This window comes from Convolutriloba macropyga, chromosome 4 (genome assembly GCF_964194025.1).
Source record: "Convolutriloba macropyga chromosome 4, txConMacr16.3, whole genome shotgun sequence".
NCBI lineage: Eukaryota > Metazoa > Xenacoelomorpha > Acoela > Convolutidae > Convolutriloba > Convolutriloba macropyga.
This window is the reverse complement of record NC_134471.1, coordinates 57,071,789-57,092,697: the sequence shown is the minus strand read 5'-3', so window position 1 is coordinate 57,092,697 and position 20,909 is coordinate 57,071,789. Positions and strand designations below refer to the sequence as shown.

Sequence of the window (20,909 nt, the reverse complement as noted above, 5' to 3'; positions counted from 1 at the left end):
TGTAGAATTTTTTAGTGTTAGTTGTTGCGAGGTCTTCACTCGAATATAGTTGATTTATTGTCAAATGTAAGCAAGAGCTGTGTTTATTAACCCTTTCTTGCTTAAATTTTTATTACAGTCACTTCAAATTTGGAATATAATCAGAATGCCTCCTAGCTATTTTTTCAAGAGCAACCAAATGAGAGCTTCAAACTGTTTGAAAATGTTGTATAATGGATCACATCAAACATTTGTTGTTGTTTTTGTTTATTGGGTTCTACATCATAATGAAAATTGTTTTTAATTCCGAAGAACTTTCTTGATATATTTCTGACAAAAAATGACATTTCACAATTTTGTTCTCTTTATAGCGTGAGCGAGGCCGTCTTTTGTGCGCAAAGTGATTTTGATCTCAATGAAAAATGTGATCAACTTTGATCAACACATTTTTTTCCTAATTAAAACCAAACTTGACAAGATTTTAGGAATAGTGTTTTCAAAAACCTTCATACAAGTCTTATAGTCCATAATTTCTAAACATCAGTTGATGTTATTCAGCCAATCATAACCGAGACTGAACCGGAGCCGGAAGAACCCGAATATGACGATGCCAATATTTCCTCTTCCCCCTCACAACACGAGTTGCACGATGGACCCTGTGCGATGCCAATTTATATGCAATTAAGTCACATGGTGGACAAAGCCAAGCGTCATTTGCAGTCTGTCGAACGACAGGTTAGTTATTGAGAACTTATTGTTCAGTATACTTTGTTGTTCCGACCCTCTTGAGGGGGGAGGAACTATATACTCAAATGGGTTTTTTTTTGTTCCGTGAATTTTCGCCGCTCGATATATTCATCGTAGAGAGTTGAGACTGGTATCATTAGAAAGCTCGTCCAGCGTAGAATATGGAATTAAAAAGATTTTTTTAATTTTCGTTTTCTACAGGGAGTTATCGAGGTTTAAACTTCTGAGAAAAGAAGAGTGAATTCACGTTGTTTTTATTCACATTTTCCGGAATTTTTGCCTAAATTTTCGTCAATTTTGCTAAAATTTGTTATAATTTTTAAGAATAGTGTTGTTGATTTTATTTTTGAAGACGAACAAGCATTGTTGATTGTTTTGATTTAATTTTTTTGGTAAAAAAATCCGGATAAACATTTCAAAATTTAGCCTTTTTCATCAAAAACAGCACGAAATAAGCTACTTTACTCCACTTTGATTAAATTTGCCAACAGTACACCCCCAAACAACACTCATACAATCTTTGTGGACTCAGAAGGGGGCTATTTCTACTTCAGAGTCCGCTGAGAGTGCACAGTAGTTAAACCTTTGCCGTTTTTTGCTAACTTTACTCGTTGATTATCGAAAATGGAGAATTTATTTTGAGTTTTTAACAAACAAATTATCTATATCTACAACATTCGAAAAATCAATGGTTCCTAACGGACAATAAGTATTAGCAGAGCTAGTTTTGGGCCATTCTTGGACTGTTACAATCCAAAAAAAATCGGGTTGTAATCAGTCGGTCTTTTTTTTAAAAAAAAGACTTTTTTTATAATAAAGAACAGAACACATCAAATCAAAGCTCAGGAGTGATAGGTCCAACCAATTCGCTTGCTAAGCAGCTCCAAGCTAATGCATTTAGTTTTTCATTTGACAGTTTAGGGTCGTTTCCTTTTTAAAAATAACTGACTTTTCAATAAATAATGGCTTAATTAAATTTTCCTCTATTTTTTTCTTAATTTGTTCAACTTCCAGCTTAGTGTCAGCAAAGAAAGACTGCTTCTTCTTTCTACTGATTTAACATTTAGTCTCGGTTGCAGTTTTAAGCCTGAAGTTATTGTTTTCTGGCTTTGATACTACAAGATTTCATATTTTTGTTTGTTTCGATATTTGCCAGTTTTTCACGTTTTCTAGTTTTGTCACATTATCACATTATTGACAGCTCTCATGTCACCTTATAAGCATTTAGAATCAAGCAAAATTGAACATATTGAAATCCTGAAAGATATACATCATCGTTTTAACGGCCTCGACACCTCTTTCTTGAAGAAATCAATTGAATTTTTTAATTTTGTCTCTAACTGTCATTTATACTTTGTTGTTTCGGTCTTATGCAATTTCCTGTATAGTGATAGCTTTCATTGGCTTTTCATGGAAGAATAGAAGAACCGATATTCTGATATTAGTAGATAGCTGATGGCTTTCATGACTTTGAAAACAATCGTTTTCCAAAATTTAAAAAAAATCTTTTTAACTTCCCAATTTTGTTCTTTTTATGTTTCTTTTTGTTACCTAATCTCGTTAGTTAATTACAGGTCAAATATGACATTGTGGGTGTCAAGGGAATAAAAAGGATTGGTGTCCCAAAATCTTTTTTTTAAAGAATTTGTTATGACCTTACTGGATTCGACACCGGTTTTTCACAAAAAAAAGTAAATTAATTTGATTTTTGTCATATTTGACGTTCTTTTTGTAGATGCAAGAAACATTCTGGATAATTACAGGTCTCGAGGTCTTCCTTTTCATGAATAAACGACCCTATTTAAATACCTCTTTTTGTAATTAATGCCTTTCATGACATTGAATGTAATTTTGTTTCGAAAAAAAATTAAAAGTATTACATTTTAAGTGCCAAAATTTGGCTTGACGGTTTTGACAGCGTTTTCTGGCAAGTTTCAATTGAAATTTTGTTTGTTCGTTGTTGTTCTTTTTAGACGCTTTAAAAAATGAATAAAGACAGGTCCTAATGCCCTTCCATAGAAGCAGTGGTAATCGTAATTTTGTGGTAATATTATTTGATTCCTAATGGTATTTTTTACTTTGAAGTTAACTGTTTCAAAAAAATAAGTTACTTTTTTTACTTTACTGTTTTTGTTCTTTTTTGTATAATTGTTACCAAACCTTTTTATGGACTGGTCGCATATTTTTTCTGCTGATTTATAAGTTATTTTTGCTTAGTTTCAGGTTTAGCTGACGGTATGTTGACTTTGTTTTTAAATTTAGCTTTAAGAGGGACATAAATTTTTTGATGTAATTGTTGTTGTTTTTGCTGTTCGTCTTGACTCGCTTTCTTAATACTGACATATTATAGCAATCTAATGCATCAATTTTTACTCCACTGAGTTATTTGCTTTGGAGGCTATCTTATCGTTCATACAGAATTTTTTGAAAAAGACTTGGGCTTTTTTGGGATTCGCAAAAAATAATTTTTGGGTTTTTCTATCTGTTCCTCATTTGGTAGACAATTATGCCAAAATTGTGGATGGGCGGGGTCGGAACCTTATGTGCCATCGCACATTATCGAGCCGCCTTGTTGCACTATAAACACAAAACAGCTCACATACAAAAAGAAAAAAACTGGAGTAATTTTAGTATCACTGATACTAAAAAGTTTTGAGAAGTGGAACAAATTGCCCTCACGAGTTAGAGCTTTGAACTCTAAGCATAATTTTAAACGCGCTTTAAATCGTTTTCTTTTCGATCAATTTGAAGAAATACAATTGACATATTGGTTCTTTTGAATTATATGTTATCCCTAGAAGCACATATGAACAGCCTCAGAGAGATTATATTTAATTTATAATAAATCATGCATGGTGATTTGTATGTTGATATTTTAACATGCAAGTATTCGAACTAACGGTTATGATTTAAATTTACTTGTTTCTTCCAAAAAAGACCAGCTTACTTGGGAAATTGATTTCCTCTCACGCAGCTATTTAATTCAAGTTTCAAAATTTTTGAGTTCAGGAACTTTTCACCATCATGGAACTTTTTGATCATCGGGAACTTTTTCCGCCCGTCCTCCCGAAAAAGTGATGGAACAATAATTAGAAGAAAAGAAACAAACTATTGTGTTTTCACCAAGCTATATTGATTACTTTTCATTTTTTCTTTATTTGTGATAGCTGCAGTTTTTGAAAATGATTTGGCAATTCAATCTTTGTGTTCATTTTGTCAGTCTTTTGAATGCCAAAAACAGTTTTGATAACATTTTGACGGGTCTGCTTTTACAGAATTGTATTATCCTCATACCTGTTTTGTTTGAAGAGATATTAACTGCACTTCATGAATATGGAAAATAAAATAGTGTGTCAAAACTGTCAAATGCTAAATAACGACTACTTTTCCGCTGTATTTTGAATAACGTCAAAATAACGTTTTCCGATCACTCTTACTAAATCCTTCCCTAACTGCAGCATACATATAGTTCTAATGAACACAAAAAAATAATTGTTTGTTTTTTGTTATTATTTGTTTTTATTGTTATTTTTGCAGCTTGAAGATGGGGCGAGTGGTAGTCAACACACATACAGACCGGTACACCTACATAGAGTGACTTCTACAAGAACGACAACGACTGTTCAAATGCAATCAACCCAATACGAGGACACTAATGTACGGAAAAGTTGGAATACCATTTAAAAAAATTATTTACATTAACGGAGCAAAATTTTTGGTAAACTCATTATTTGCTTACTAAAATCCCCGTATTTAGAGTATGGATTGGAGTTTCAGCCAGCGATGTTAAGTCTCTTTTTTCAAAAAAGCATTAGTTAGTCGGATCGCTGGTTAATTTTCCGTGCCCAATTTAAATAGCGGAGGACATCATAAACTAACGGGGTTGTTTCACGTGTTTTGCCCGTCAAAAAACTATGGCAGCGCAATATCTCAGCAAAATTAGCTCACCTCCTCTTAAATCCACCTCTAAAATCAGGCATAAGGATGAGTTAGCTAAATTGATAGAAACTTCATCAATCTTACAGTTCTTGTCATTCAAGTTTTTTGGTTAAATTTTAGTTGCGTGAGTTGGAGAACATGTTGCTGGAGGTACAGGAGTTGGAGTTGAAGTGCAAACAGCAGATGGAGGAACAGCACCAGGATGACTCCATGAGATCCACCGCAACCACCAACAGCCTTGACTTCGGAGACGATGAACACATCAACACACTCGACAAGGTATCCGCTAGTTCATTTTCTGCAATTCCTGAATGAATGCAACGACTGAAATTATACGAATTTTGACCTCCTACTAGAATTTTGACCAATTTATGGTCAGATCATTTTCGAGACTTTGCCTTCTGAAAGGACTTTTTCTACCCGAAAGTCTAATCATGGATTTCAAGTTCAAGAACTTCTGATCAGAAGTTATATTCAAGCGCACGGAAGTCTAATCATGGTCGTGTTCGCACGCACTAAGGTGTGACCAGAGATTACGACGAGAGCACGCGAGCAACATATGCGATTTGTTCTTAAGGCCTTAATTTACAAGTATGCTGATTTATTGAGACAAAATCTTCTGGACAAAAATAAAAGAAAAACAAGAAAAAATATGTATTGAGAAATTGCTGCATATTATCATGTTTGATAAATTATCCCCTCGGAGTTAACCCAAAGTCAATTTCAGTAACGGAGAAGTCTCATAGCAAGTCTAGATATCAGTAATGATTCAGAATTATGATCATGTCAATTTTCACAGTTGTCACTCTTTGTGCCGGAAATTGCAAAAAAGGCCTATAGGAACTCCAAAAATGCTACAACCAAAACAAAGCGGTTAATGTCTCGTTATTATTTCCTGAAATGGAGACCAATTAGCTTGTATCTGTTGCTTCAGTTACAAGACATAATATTTAACTCAAACTATGTTTTGAGCCGAATCTTTTAACTCCGCAAGGAGATATTCACATTGGAGTATCACGCAAAACGGTATTTCAATATGGTTAACCAATGAGATTTTGAATAACTCGCAAAATACTAAATCAATTGAAAACAGACATGGCTCATTAGAACCGTTATTAAACAAGCTTCAAAATCTTATGCAAATTTTTTGTATTGTTGTTGAAAACTTCCAGTGAGCATGCAAACTTAGGGGAATTTGTAGGCCCAGCTGAAGGCTCCATACTTCATTTCTCCTTCGAATGACAAAAAATAATACATTTTTGCTCACTATTGAAATCTTTGGAACTTTTGGCATACATATTGTGGTACAGTTAATGTCGGATCTCAGCTATTTCGGTTAAATTCAGGGTCGTTGACTTGGGTCGTTAAATTGGGAGTTGACTTTGGGGCTGAACATTGAAGACAAAGATCAAAACTCAGCATATTTTGAGTAGCTGCCCTCCCCCCCCCCCCCCCCCCCCCGAGTCCATAGGCACACTAACTGTTGGGTTATGGGTTTTCGCAAGCGGAATAAAAAGCGTTTTTTAACTAAGTAGAAAAAAAATGATTTCTCAAAATGAGAGAATAACAAGAATATTTTACAGTAAAATTTAGAGATTAGATCAAGATGGCGATTTGATTTTGGGGGTGAAAAAGGACTCAAAAATCAGCTGTATATATACCCATTATCAGTGCGAAAAAGTCAAGATACAAAACTAATCTTAGCACCATGATTTATAGAGGGGGTCGCAAGGGTTACCCAATATGGTTTGCTTTTGCAAATCAGTCGCAAAGGGAACCATAAATGGAATGCATTTGCACTTTCTAAGAATTCATTCACACTTCCGGAGATATCATAATAATTTAATACATGCTGGGAAGATTTTACATCAAATAATCTCACTCTAATATTTTCTCACTCACCAATTTGAACCGAATATTGATTCTAAGCACCATTTTTTGACGATTCATTTATATAAATTCTCTGATTAAAATCAATTTGCTTTTGTCTTTTTAATCTGGTAAGTTAAACTTTCTTTCTAATTCCAACTAAGTTTAAGACTATAGTTTGATCGATATTCTAACACCCCCACTCAGACTTGAGCTGATTGCGTAGAGTCTGTTCCCATCAAAACTGCTCTGAATGTTTCCACTTTCGGAACGGGTAAGGACTTTGTGAAGATGTCCGCTGCCATTTTGTCTGTAGGAACGTAATGAATTGAAATAGTCCCATCCTCCGTCTTGTCCCGAATGAAGTGAAACCTTGTCTCGATGTGCTTGCTCCTCTTGTGCATGACTGGGTTCTGGCAAAGTCTGATACAACTTTGGTTGTCTTCTTCAATTGCTATTGGACGTTTCTGTTGGATGCCAAAATCCTCTAGAAGTCGTTTCAGGTAGAGTGCTTCCTGAACTGCTGCTGCCATGCCCTGATATTCTGCTTCTGATGAAGAAAGAGCAACTGTGGCCTGCTTCTTGACACACCAGCTGAGTGCTGCGCCACGTCCGCTGAGCTTGAAGTAATAGCCCGTTGTTGATTTTCTGTCGTTCACATCTCCAGACCAGTCTGCATCACTTTCCCCAACTAAATCATAACTAGCTTCTTTTGTGTAAGTTAGTTTTAAACCTTTTGAACCTTGAAGATATCGCAGAAGTCGTTTTCCGCATAGCCAGTGTTGATTTGTAGGTGCTTTCATGTGCCTGGACAGAATGTTGACTGAGAACATGATGTCTGGCCTCGTCTGTTTGGCCAGATAAAGAAGTGATCCAACCAAGCTTCTGTAGATCCTCTGGTCCACTTCTTCGTCTCCGTTCTGTGCTGTCTGAAGTTTCAAAATCAAATCAGCTGGAGTTCTTGAGGGTTTGCATTGATCCATTTGAAACCACTCAAGCATTGTTTCTATGTAGCGTTCTTGGTCGACTGTGAATTTGCACTATTCTTGTCTGATTCTAAGGCCCAGAAACCAGCGTAGTCTCCCTCTGTCTTCCATGTGACATGTTGCCTCTAGTGCCTTCTTGACACCGGAGATCACTGTCATACTTCTTGATGCTTCTATTTTGTCGTGATCGTTCCTGCTTCTGATGAACCCCTGTCTCAATAGGAAGTTTGCCAGCTCCTTGTACCAGTTGTTAGCAGCCTGTTTCAAACCATAAACTGATTTATTTAGTCGACATACTAACTTATCCCCATGTGATCCGCGTTTTACAAATTCCTGTGGCTGTTCCAGATACACTTCTTCCTCGGTTGGTGAGTGCAGGAAAGCAGTCTTGACATCAAATTGGTGCATCACATGGCCCTGCTTCGCTGATAGCTGATGTAGAATCCTGAATGTCTCTGGCTTGCAGGTAGGCGCAAAAGTCTCAAAGTAGTCTAGTCCTCCCACTTGTTTGAAGCCTTTCGCCACATAGCGTGCTTTGTATTTGTCGACTTGACCACTGGGTCCCAATTTCACTTTGCAGACCCATTTGCCCGGTATGACGTCCCTGTCTGTGGATCGTCTCACTAGGTCCCAAGTCTCGTTGTCTTGGAGTGCCTTAACCTCGTCATTCTTTGCCCGGTACCACTGGTCCCATTCGTCAGCTTGCTTGACTTCGTAGACTGTTTTGGGTTCCACATAGTTACCCCCAGTCACAGCAAGTTGGCTCCTGACTTCTCCAAAAATTGCGGAACATTCCTTGCTCGTGTCCCTCGTCTGGGCTCTGCCCTGTCCGCTTGCTCCAGTGCCTCTTCAAAGAAGCCAACTGTCTGTGAGAAGTCCTCCGTTTCACTGTCTTCCAGTGACTCAGAGTCTCTGAGACTCGCTTTTTTTTGCAGTAGATTCTTCATCCAGTGCTGCTTCCTCAACATCTGAGGCATCTTGTCTCAGTGTCGTTTCTTGAGTGTTCTGCTACTCTTTGTTGCCATCGTCCTGATGACCATCATCTGGGTGCCAGACTCCCAGTTGCTGTGACCCCTCATCTAGTAGGTCGGGCATCTCTGTGTTGTCAGGGATTAAGCCCACTTCGGACTCCTTGATGATCACATCTCGAACTGCCACAACCTTGCTTGTGTTGGGTACGTACACCAGGTATCCGTTGTCTCCGTCAGTGTAGCCCACAAACTTTCCTTCCAGTGCCTTGGGTTCAAGTTTGCTGACATCTCTGTCCCGCTTCCTCGTGAAGACTGTGCAACCAAAAATAGATAGTTTAATAATTGAAAGCTTAGGTTTTATACCTCGCATCAGCTCTTCTGCGCATTTTTCTTCTCCTCGTCTCACAACCAAGTTCCTGATCCTTGTTGCGTGAAGAGTTGCTGCTCCCCACATCATCTTGGGAAGTCCTGAGTCAATGAGCAAACATCTTGCCATCTCCAGCAGTGTCCTGTTGCACCTCTCAGCTATTCCATTCTCTTGTGGCGTCTCTGGTATGGTCTTCTCCTATAGAATTCCTGCATCTTAGCAGTATGTCTTGAACTGCTCTGAGAGAAACTCCTTCGCATTGTCTTGCCTCAGCTTCCTGGGCGTCCCCACACTGAGAACAATTTCTCCAGGCTGGCCAGTGCTTCACTCTTTGCCTTAAGCAAGTCCACAAACACAAAATTCGTGTACTGTTCTGCAAACACAATGCAGAACCGGAACCCTGACACTAACTCTACTCTGAAAGGTCCCATCACGTCTGTGAACAAGCTCTCCAGCTTCTCTTCTGCTTGGGTCTCTGACATTCTTGGTACTCGAGTGTTTGTGATCTTGGCCAATGCACACACATTGCATACATCATCGAGTTCCCCCACTGTCTCTGGTGCATTCGTGGCCACATCCGCTTAATTCAAATGACCCAATCGTCTGTGCCACTTTCTTGCACTGTCAAGTTTCACGCTGTTGGAACTCATCTTGAATTCTAGAACGCTGCAGGGAAAGTAAAACAATTTATTTTCTTGTGTTAGTTTTACCCGAGTTCCCTTCTGGACTGGAGTCTCATGCAGTTGTTTCCTGTCTCGAAAATGAAGCTATGTCCCCAATCCGTGCATCTTGAGTCTGATAGGTTTGAGGAATAGTCCGGCACACACAAAACTTTTTTGAGTTCGCATTGGAATTCCCCTTTGTTAGAGGGTATGCTGATCCTCACACAGCCTCTGCCCACCACTCTGGAAGCCTCTCTGTTGGGATTTCTGACCACTGATTGAATGGGCACAAAGTCCAGGAACGCATCGATGTTCGTCACTATGTGATCTGTACAAACACTGTCCACTAGCATGCCTGCTGTCTTCCATTGTTTAAGAGCTGCCCAGTATTCCTCGTTTGGTGAAGCCAATGTTGGACCCATTGCCACTGACTCCTGTTTGCCTCCATCTCTTTGTCTCTTGCATGCCCTGTTTAGGTGACCTTTCTCACCACACTTGCTGCATTGTGCTGTCTCCTTCCTCTTGAAGTCACGCTTCACTGCCAGTGCCACTGAACCACTTTATCCCTTGTGCCTCTGTGCTGTACTCTCATGGAAGTTCTGCAGCCTTTTCCTCAACTCTGTGAAGTTCGTTGCCGGGTTAAAGCTTTCCCGTATATCAAAACTTTCATATCTCATTGGCAGACCATTGGGGACCAAGGCGTTGAAGAGGGTCTCTGAGACTGCTTCCCCTGCTTTTTGTAGCTTTGTGAGCAACTCCTATGTGAGCAACTCCATGAAGAAGCTATTCAAATCCTCAGCATCTTCGAGCTGCAGTCGAGCAAGCTGTGCCACCAAAGTCACCACTGTCTGCGTCTCCACACTCTGAAATTTCTCTTGCAAAAGCTTCAAAGCCTTTGCTCCATCTCCGATGCCGTCATCTCCCACACAGTCATGTCTCATCAGCATGAGGGTTGTTGCATCTAGAGTCAGTGCCAGATGGCACCACACATTGTTCCGTTTCTCCTTGATGTCTGCAACTTCCTTCTCATATGCATCCTTCAGCACCTTGTGGTTCTTCTTTTCATCATTGCTCGCCCCATTGGCTAGTAGTGTAGGCTCGTTGGGTTGCTCCTCTGTCCCAAGTAGTGATTTGTAGAGTCTCTTCGTCTGCATCATTGCCACAAATCTTGTGCTCCAGATTGGAAAGTCCTGTGCCTTTCCTGTGTAGGTCAGCAGCTTCAGTGTCTGTTGATCCATCGTAGTTTGAGCAGGCAAAACAGTTGTAAAAAGAAAAGGTACTAAGCAGAATAGGATTATGAATGTCAACAACAAATTAGTTTTTTTTATTTTAGAAATTAGTTTTAAGACTTAGAAAATTGCTGGGCCCATAACCTGTTGGTTTATGGGTTTTCGCAAGCGGAATAAAAAGCGTTTCTTAACTAAGTAGAAAAAAATTAATTTCTCAAAATGAGAGAGTAACAAGAATGATATTTTACAGTAGTATTTAGAGATTTACAGGAGAGATCTGATTATTAGATCAAGATGGTGATTTGATTGGGGATGGAAAAGGACTCAAAAATCAGCTGTATATATACCCATTATCAGTGCGAGAAAGTCAAGATACAAAGCTAATCTTAGCACCATGATTTATAGAGGGGGTCGCAAGGGTTACCCAATATGGTTTGCTTCTGCAAATCAGTCGCAAAGGGAACCACTCTAATATTAGTTATCTAGATTCACCAACTTTAACCGAATATTGATTCTAAGCACCAATTCTTGACGATTCATTTATATAATTTCTCTGATTAAAATCATTTTGCTTTTGTCTTTCTAATCTGGTAAGTTAAACTTTCTTTCTAATTCTCACTAAGTTTATGACTATAGTTTGATCGATATTCTAACACTAACAGTCAAATATTTTAATTAAAACCTTTGTACTTTGACATTTTTGTTCGATCAGAAAAATTGAACATTTAAATATTCTTTGGTTACGGCTTTTTTTGGTTTGAAATTCAGCTTAAAACGGTTGAAAACCCAACAATTTGTCTCTTGTGACCTCCAGGATTTTATTGAATTTTAAAAGATGTTTTCAGTTTTGAGGTGATCTATGGGCACCCCGAAGAACTAGCTAAATGTTATTTCCGTTATTCTTTGACATATTTTGAAATATTCACTCAAAAATATTTGAAAAGTTGGTTTTGACTTTATACTTGCTTTTACTGTAATATGTGTTCAATCATCATTGAATTGCTAATATCGATTTCTTAGTTGGTCTTTTACTCCACCTTTTAAATTTGTATTGTATTGAGCTTGGCGTTGTTCTTTTGCTTTGTGTGGATATAATAATTACTTGTCTGGAGGATGGAGGCATTGAGTTTGATTTATTTGTTTAGTTGGAATTGTTGGTTGTCTATTCCTTTATCTTTGGGTTTTGGTTTCAAAAGAATAAGTGTTGGGTGTGCGGGAAGAGAGGGAACAGAGGAAGAAGAGAGGGGAAAAAAGAGACAGAAAGAAAGAAAGAAAGAAAGAAAGAAAGAAAGAGGCACTTTCAGTTCACCTCCGGCAGCCAGACCCGTCTTCAAGAGGAAAAGTATCCGCTTTATGCACTATTTTTGGTTTTTTTTTGATCAGAAAATCTGAAGATTCAAGATTTTTCTGATTGCGGCTCTTTCGGGTTTGAAATTAAGCTGAAAACGGTTGAAAACACATTAGTTCTTCCCTTCTGTCCTTCGGGGTTTTACTTCATTTTTAATGACCGTTTTGATGTGATCTATGAGCACCCCGTGTTAGTGAATACATTTTAAGTAATTTTTACGTGGTTACATAATTTTTTGCCAGGTTTCGAGATTTTCATTCAAAAATTTTTGAAAACCTGCTTTTGATTTTGGAATACGGCAAGCTGTGCCTTTGTTCTGGTCACGACTTGTAAGTTCCCGCGCGATTTGTAAGATTTGTAATAATGTTTCTGCACCACTGAAAAAAAAACGAATTAGAAATTGCCTCTAGATTTGGCTAGTACTGACATAGACTTTGCATTAGGTCCGGGAATGAACCTGAAACACATTTATCCCTGGCACATATTGCTCTCATAAAGCATATATTTTGCAAAAATTTTGATCCTTGCTCCTTAATTAATTTTTTTTTCCTAATTCGCATCAGAGATGGTTTTGAGAAGACTTTGGACACAAGACTTTGGAAAATGTTCTGAAATTTGTCTGGTCAGAGGTCGTTTTTGTCCGGGCTGTCTGGTCAGCAGTTCTTGTGATCTCAGTTTGAACGCAGAAATGATTGAAGTATGAAAGTCGGATTATAGGCCGCTACAGTCAGGGTCAATTTGATGAGAAGTCATTTTGGTCGTCAATAACATTAACATAAAAAATAACCTAAATTAACATCTCATACGACAGACCGTATCTTGAAATTTCATTTAAAAAATCATTTTTTGAACTACTGTCATAAACTGTTTATTGACTAATTGGTTGTTTGAATATAGTAGATACGCGTAATTTTGTCCACAGCATGTTATGAGGCAAAATTTATCTCGTATATCTTCAGAGCATTGTGTTGTTTTTAAAGAAATTTTGCTGTAAAAATTAAAAATTTGAAGAAAAGTTCAAGATATTGAGAACCTAAAAATGAAAACTATTAATTATTGGCAAAACAACAATTTAGTAGTTAACAATTTGACCAAATGTGCCTTACCCCAAAAGAATGAACTAAGAAACCGCTGTTTTAGAAATCATCTATGAACACGACGAATGGCCTGAGTGAAATTGAGAGTGAGCTTGCAGAGTTGGAACAGATCTTACAAGAAAGCAAAGCCAACAGTGACATGCAACTTATTGAGCAGAAACTGAACGAGGTCGAAAAAGGCATCCAATTGGCCCACAGTCGTAATCAAACGTCTGAAGATAAAGTTAGTACCATCGATAGAGCAGACAACAAAATCTTTTCATCGTAGCTTAAACTATACTCTATTGGTAAATATATTATTTTTATTCCTAGAAATTGGAATTTCTTTAAACTCTGCTGTTTCAGTTAGACAGTCAGAACAACTTAATACTCGGTTATATAATAGTAAGATAATTCTCGGAAATTTTTAGGTAGCAAAGTTGGAGCAACAAGCCGGCTCAATTGTCACAGACTTCAACAATTCGATCAAGGTAACACAAGAAACTCCTCATTTCAAATTTTACATATTTTCTTTATTAACATTTTGGTATTATGAACTATTTCACTCATATTATGATACAGTGTAAAACTCTTGAAGTTAAGCCAATATTCGTGAAAACGAATCGTTATTATAATGATTAGTTTATTTGATATTCACAATGAAGTAATACAAAAACAACATTCAAACCATTCAGAAGTTTACTATCGCAAAATTGGGCAAATCTAGGATTAATTGTGGCAGGTCTTAGTCTAAGTTCAAAACCGCACACCGATTTAATCTGCTTTTTGCTGAAATTCTAAAATATTGAGCCTAAAAACCAACCTTGTAACACCCTGGTATAAAAACTAACTAACATTTCTTCTTTCTACTCTTTCAGCTTTCAACAGACCTTCTAACCTTAATACGTGCTGCCTCTCGCAATAAAAAACCTCTGAGCAGATATGAAATTGCGTTTGCAAGAGAGGCAATTGCAAAAGCAATTCGATCGCTTTCCGACATCAAGCGAAGAGTGACCAAAGCTCTTCTAACTTCAGCGAGTCACAGAGCTGAAGCACCAAATCGCGGGCCTTTTAGCCAGAATTGGGGTTATCTGTCCAATTCTCGTGAGCGGCGCGAATTTCTTGCTCAAAAAGATTTCCATAGAAAACGTTATAGAAGTACTGTCAAAAAAGAGAACTCGAAATTAGTTGAGCTTCAAAATTTGCCGAATTATATGAGGTTTTTGCCAAACGACACATCGGCTAAAAAGTTGTCTTCCGCCGCACTTTCAGTTATTGCAACGAGGACAAAGACGTTTTAGTCGAGGTTAATGAACTTCAGTTGAGCTCACAGGGTTACCACTTCTTCGTAATCATACAAGAATCGGATCTATTCTGTCCCCCCCGCAATGTTTTTTCGAACCACCAGTTACAAATTATATGTTATATAGCACGTTACTATGTAAGAAAATAGCACGAGCCCCTGGGGGTCATAACAATATTATGCTCAGTAAATTAGGGCTGTGGGGGGAGCAGAATAGATCCCAAGAATCATATATGATGTCATTCACATCGTACGCTATTTCCTTGTACGATCCTATTACGATTTCCAGGGAATCATCAATGATTCTGTGTGATTACTGGGACATCATTTATGATACTTGTACGATAAGCAGACCAAATAGAATTCCATATCATCATCATCAAAATATGAACAAAATGTGGCCATTATCATTCATAGTCATTACACAGTTTTTGTCTTTAGCATATAACAACTCATCTTCCAAAGACATCAACTTCCATATCAATGTTAGACTAATTAACAGTTTAAAGCAACTTTGCATATGAATCAAATTAACGTGAAAAGCAAAATAGTAGCAGTGACTTAAGAATAGCTTAAAAGACCACTGTCTTTCAAAATGATATACTATCTCAATTACAAGAAAACGAGGAAATAATTTGTAAAGTGCAAACTATCGTGGATCATTAAGTTGACTTTCAAAAACTTTCCAAGTAAAATTTGATCAATTCAGGGATGTTCATCTTTATAATTGTTCTCGAACGAAAATGAAGCAACTACTGCATGCAAGCAGTCATTTTAGTCTTTTCACGGCGAAATTTTCTCGATAGTTTTTTTTTCGCATGGATCTTGCATGATGGATTTGACTTATTGAGTAACTTTTTCACTCTTGCATTCTTGGGTTTTGCGTGATCCTAGTTGTTCTCCCGTCCGTAAAATTAAGCTGCTGAACTGATTTTGAGGCATTTTACTACTAAAATATAAAATTAAATGTGATAGCGTGATAGCCGAGAGGCAAGGTGTGTGGTTCAGACGCCAATGATTGAGAGTTCAATCCCCTGCCTCTGTGAAGCTGTCTGTGTAAGGATGAGCTCTTACTTAACCATAGCTTCAGGTTGACCATAGCCTGACCAATGTTGGCTGCAATGATGGTACCACGTGAAAGTTTCAGACGCAAAAAAAGTGGCTAAAGTCACCAAAAAAAGAGCAATGCTGCTCATAAAAAGAACAGTCTGAAATGTGGGGAATAATTAGAAAAAGGGCAGCTGAAAACAGGCTACTGTAGGCCTAATGCTGTTCCACTGCAATTACGCAGAAACCACAATTATTATTATTATTATTATTAAAAGCACACGAAAAGTAGTTTTTAATAGCTCTTGAACGTCGTCAAGAAACTTATAATTATTAGCAATTATTAAAATTTTTTTTTACAATATAATTTAATTATAAACATTAGGACGAACATTCAATATTTGTCGCAACTTTTGAATTTTCATGCAAACAAATTAAATCTGTGTTTATGGAATGTGAGAATAGGAGTCCTGAAAAATTTGAAACCTAGCTACGATGTATGTTTGGCGGAGAAATGTGTCATACATATATAAACGTAAGACGTTTGGTTTTTTTGCAAATTGAAAAATGAATTGTTAGTGAAGAAGTGTTTGACAGCTCTCTTTTTATTTCAAAGTTAATTATGAGCTCATGTAATTTAGTTAATTAAATTATCGTTATAGATGTCTTTTGTAAATTTATTAGAAAGTAGTGTTTTTAAGTAGTTCATAAAGGTGTCATTGGTCAAAAAAGAGTCCAATTTATGTATTCTGTACATCAATGCAATTTTCCCCGTCTCCTGACAATTCGGCATCAACTTATAGTGTTATGCGTTTTGTTGTTTGTCTCTTTTTTTTAATGCAATTTGCTTCAGAAAAATTATTAATTGCTCTCGTAGAGAAGCAATTATTGTAAACGCGAGTGTCTTTTTACGACTCGAAGAGGAGTATTGAGATTCTACAGGTTTTCTACAATTCAAAGAATTTGAATTGTATTGGGGCGCTGTGTGTTTTTTTTAGATGTGTTCACACATTTTTCAATGACTTTGATCTTCCAAAACGTGATAAACAGGTAAAGCCCATCAAGGATTAAGTTTCATTAGAGGCCCAAAGTGTGCTCCAGTAGTCCCTCAAGTGCTTAGAGTGGTGCATCTTCAGGCATGGCCTTAATTTAATGTTAAAAGATCAATTTAGGAGTTTTTGGGCTCAAAATGTTGCAATATTTCATGTTTATTTGTGATTTTTTTAAGTTTTTTTTGATTAGTCTTAGATTGAAGTTTTTAAAAATTGATGAAGGCCTTTTGCGAAACAATATTACTTGTTATGACCATTTTATGAGCTTTATATTTTGGTACTACAAATACAAACACGCAAAGTGATACTAACTTTTGCAATTTTTTTTCAAGTTTTTTGAAAATTTTTGTTTTTTTTTAGTTTTTCCAGCTTCAGGGGCCTGGAAATGTCTTTTGTGGTTTTATAATGGAGCACTGCATAGTTTCTAATAATAATCGATTTTAACTTTTTCAACATTTTATTGTTTTCAAAAAAAATCTGCAATTTTTTCAATGTTTGCCAAAGTTTTTGTCAGTTTTTGATATTTGTCCAATCTTAAGTGCCAAAAAGCCTCTTCCACGGTCTAATAAAAAGTTATTGCATGGTTGTTTGTTTCAACGGATTTTTTTTGAACAAGTTAACTTTTCGAATTTTAAAAATTTTTTGATAAAATTCGCAATTTTTTTCAAGTTTTTTCAAAACATTTGTCTTTTATTCAGTTTTTCTTGCCTCAGTTTTCAATTAACGTTGTCCAGGGTTCGATAGTATGTTATTAGATAGTTGCCTGGGGCAATAGAAAATTGAACGGTGTTTAACTATTTATTAGACCGAATTTTTGTTTTTTGAAATTTGAGATTTGTTTTAATATTATTGCATATCGATCTTTATGCCAATGAGTTTTTTAATGCTTGGAATTTGGTTAATGGTTAGCCTCTCGAGGCACAGAAAAGATTATGAAGATATTAATATCACAATTTTTGGCAAAATTGTATTAAATTTTGCAATTAATTTCATTTTTTAAACTTTTCGGTCTTTTTTGAGTGAATCGATCTTCAAGGGCCAATGATTTTTTTTCAGGTCATGCAGATATAATACTCGACCGATTTCTAAAAAAATGGCCTTTAACATATTTTTGAAATGGATATATTTAAAGGGATGAAATTTTGCCTAAGGGGTAAAAGCTTCAAGAGTTTTAGTAATAGGTATATTTTTGTTTAGTTTGTTTGATTGTTTCAATTTCTCAATTTTTTCAGCTGATTTTGATTTTTTTTGGCTGATATTGTTCAATTGATCTGCTGGTCAGGTAGAGTACTTTTAAGTTCATTCTTTTTTCATTCAATTTCTTGAACTGTATTTCAGGACTTAGGCTGCTATGTTTTTTTTTATCAGAAAGCATGTTTGTTCATGACTTGAATTTTGACTTCTTTCTGTTCGAGCTTTTACCTCCATTTTTGATTGTTGACTTCTGTTTTCGAACATTGGACTTTAACATTGGCTTCGTTTGCAATGTATAGTAATTATGAACTGCTGGTATTGTTCAATGTGAAAAGGTCATTTCGAGATCTTTTGTTCCTGTATGTCACCCCTAATTATCTAAACTACACTGCACAAACCCCCACCACCTATCCTACCTGCCCCCCTGCCCTTGACTTTTTGCGTTTCGCGTGATCTAAAATTCTCTCTCAATCACAATTTCAAGTCGCTGAAATCATTTGGCACTAATTTGATACTAATAGTCAAATGAAAAGTGCGCCAAAACTGCTGCCGTTTTTCACTTTAAATCTTGAAAGGGTTATATGTTAACCTCTAATATGGTTATTTGAAGCCGACTTTTGAACTTCTTAGTTCCATTTAGGCTCCTCCCCCCCCCCCCCCCAACTGAAGCAGGCTGCAATTGATTAGCGCTACCACTAGTCGTTCTAGAGCAATTTTTCAGACGTTTAGTCGGTTACGTTTTACTTATCTCCCGTAAAAGTTTACAGAATTGTTGATAGCGTATATGATTTGTCTCTCATCTAATAAGTTCTATTGATTTTAATTTCTCTTATCTATCAATTTACATTCTATAGAGGTTTTTTAGCTGTTGGGAGATTTCCATAACTATTTAAACGATTATTTAAATGAGTAACATAAAAATAGTGTAAGCACTTATTTGGTATATTTTTTAGTTGTCAGAAAATGCTTGAGTTCTGTGTTTATCATGATCACTATCTGAAAAAAATTGAAACCTCCTGTTGTTGAGTGCGCACCATTCTGTCTCTATTTACAGACGAAGATCTCAATTCTTTCACAATTTTTCAATTTTTACACCCTTTTTAAATTATTATGCACCCCTTTTCTCAAAAATATCCGTAAAAAATGTTGCTTTTTAGATATCAGCTGTTAATTGAAATCAATCCGTTGATTTCTTTTGCTATCTCTCGTTTTTACTTTTTCTAGCTTAAAAGTTTTGCTACAAAAATAAAAACAAATTAAAAATTCAACAAAATGTGTAGAAAGTTCAATATTCCGAATTGATAATTTCCAAATTCTTAAGTTAGCAGTAAAAGCTAATGAAAATAAGCATTGAAAGTGCACTTTGTGCATTCTCTGTATACTTTTTACTCTTTTAAACCAGTGAGCACTTTTGTTTGCTTTGTACTTTCTTGAACTTACACACGTTGCAGTACTTATGAAGAAAGTATGTACAGCAAATAGTAAACCACGAAGCTTTTTCTGTCTAAAATTAACACCTTATTTTTTAGACATGCTTCATTTTATTACTACCAGTTACATGTGTGTGCATATAGTTTATTCCATGGAGAATTGAACTGCATTTTACCGGTTTTAATAATGAATATAATAATATTAATAATAATAATAAAAAATGCGCAATACAGCGTTTAATGAGAAATGCTTTTTTCTCAACTAAAAGTTTGGTGAGTAAATTGTATTTTGCAAAATTACATATTTTGAAGCAATACATGTTACAAGTTTTCCCAATTTTGAGAGGTTTTATTATAAGTATTCTCAAATTCAGATTAAAATGTCAAATTCTATTATTTGATGTTTTAGCGATGATTCAGACGTTGGACGAACAAAAAAGAACCACTCACGTCAACTGTATGTCTGATCAAAAAGCCAAAATCAGCCAATCAAATGTTGCGGTTTAATAAATGATCAAAACCTTTAAAATAACTCAAACAATGGAAACTAGTCGAGATGATCACAACGTGTGAAGAATCGAGCCACAATGAACAAACAAACGACTTCCGATTTAATTACAATTTAGATTTTGTACCAGATTTTTCAAATCAACCTTAATAATTGAACACATGCCAATATGAATGTAGATAAAGTAATGCTGTTAGCTGAAAAATTGTACTGTACGTACTTTGAGTAGCATACGATAGATACTTACAATTTTGAAGCCTACTGTTGTTTGGATTACAGATTTAATTTATTTTGTCTAAATTTTATCGTTAATGTCTCAGCAGCGTTTCGTAAAAATCTAAATATCTCAGCGCGTTTCTTCCAACTTTTCGTACGACTTTTTTCAAACTTTTTACCATGCGCAAGCCTTTGGTCTGGATGGTATGCCCCCCCATAAAATGCGGTCGTCGACTTGAGCAGAGCTGGCTTGGTTCTCGCACAACGTCCTGGATTCTGCAATGCAAAAATAAATGGAGTAACTGAATTGGAATACAGACATAACTTCAAACGAAGACCACGACCCGCTATGATAAGATGAGGACCTGACTCTGATAGAGTCAGTTTTGATGGGAAACAGGTTCACGAGAAGCTAAGTAAGTTTAAATACAAAAAGGGGGTCGGAAGAACAAAAATTGAAAAATCTTTAAAAACGATTGAAAAAAAGGGCAATATGTGTGTAATCTTTGTTAGTAATTCATAAATTGAAGTATTTTACCAAGATCTAATCAAAGCACGCCGACATTTGATGGGGAAACTTAGAATATCATCATCATGATAACGTTTACCAAGTCTTGTAAATGCGGGAGCCAAGTTGTTTAATAGCCGCGAAGTGATAGCGGCTAATTTTGGGGTCTTCATGGTGTTTTTTTTAATTCGTCGCCTCGGTCGACTGTTCTTGCGACCATTGACTTTTTCAGTTCCAATGATTTCTACTGCTTTGCAGTTAAAATTTTTTGTGTGCGTGACGTCATTTTTTCTAATGTAAGGTCAATTGCGTGACTTACATCACTCAAAAAATGACTTCTGAACTGGCTTAATGAACTTAATTGGCTTAATTAGAGTCTTGAGTTTTTGATTTCAAATATTAATCTTGAAAAAGCTCCATTAGGGTTTTTCCTTTCAAAGGCATATGTATCTCATATGAATGACAGTCCGAACCTAAC

The 20,909-nt window shown here is 36.3% G+C and overlaps 1 protein-coding gene across 5 annotated transcripts in view; it reads left to right on the top strand.

Moving 5' to 3' along the window:
* LOC142337780 (uncharacterized) overlaps nt 1–20,012 on the top strand; it is a 113,523-nt gene extending 93,511 nt beyond the window's left edge. For 4 of the 5 annotated variants that reach the window (XM_075387290.1, XM_075387291.1, XM_075387294.1 and 1 more), the window contains 6 exons: nt 538–714; nt 4,264–4,383; nt 4,786–4,944; nt 13,238–13,417; nt 13,605–13,664; nt 14,052–14,537. In XM_075387290.1, coding sequence (XP_075243405.1) covers nt 538–714; nt 4,264–4,383; nt 4,786–4,944; nt 13,238–13,417; nt 13,605–13,664; nt 14,052–14,474 — 1,119 coding nt within the window. In that variant the 3' untranslated portion in view covers nt 14,475–14,537. Of the gene's footprint in view, nt 1–537; nt 715–4,263; nt 4,384–4,785; nt 4,945–13,237; nt 13,418–13,604; nt 13,665–14,051; nt 14,538–19,608 lie in introns of those variants that run through there. The other variant, XM_075387293.1, reaches the window with a different exon arrangement.
* Nucleotides 20,013–20,909: the final 897 nt, after the last annotated feature.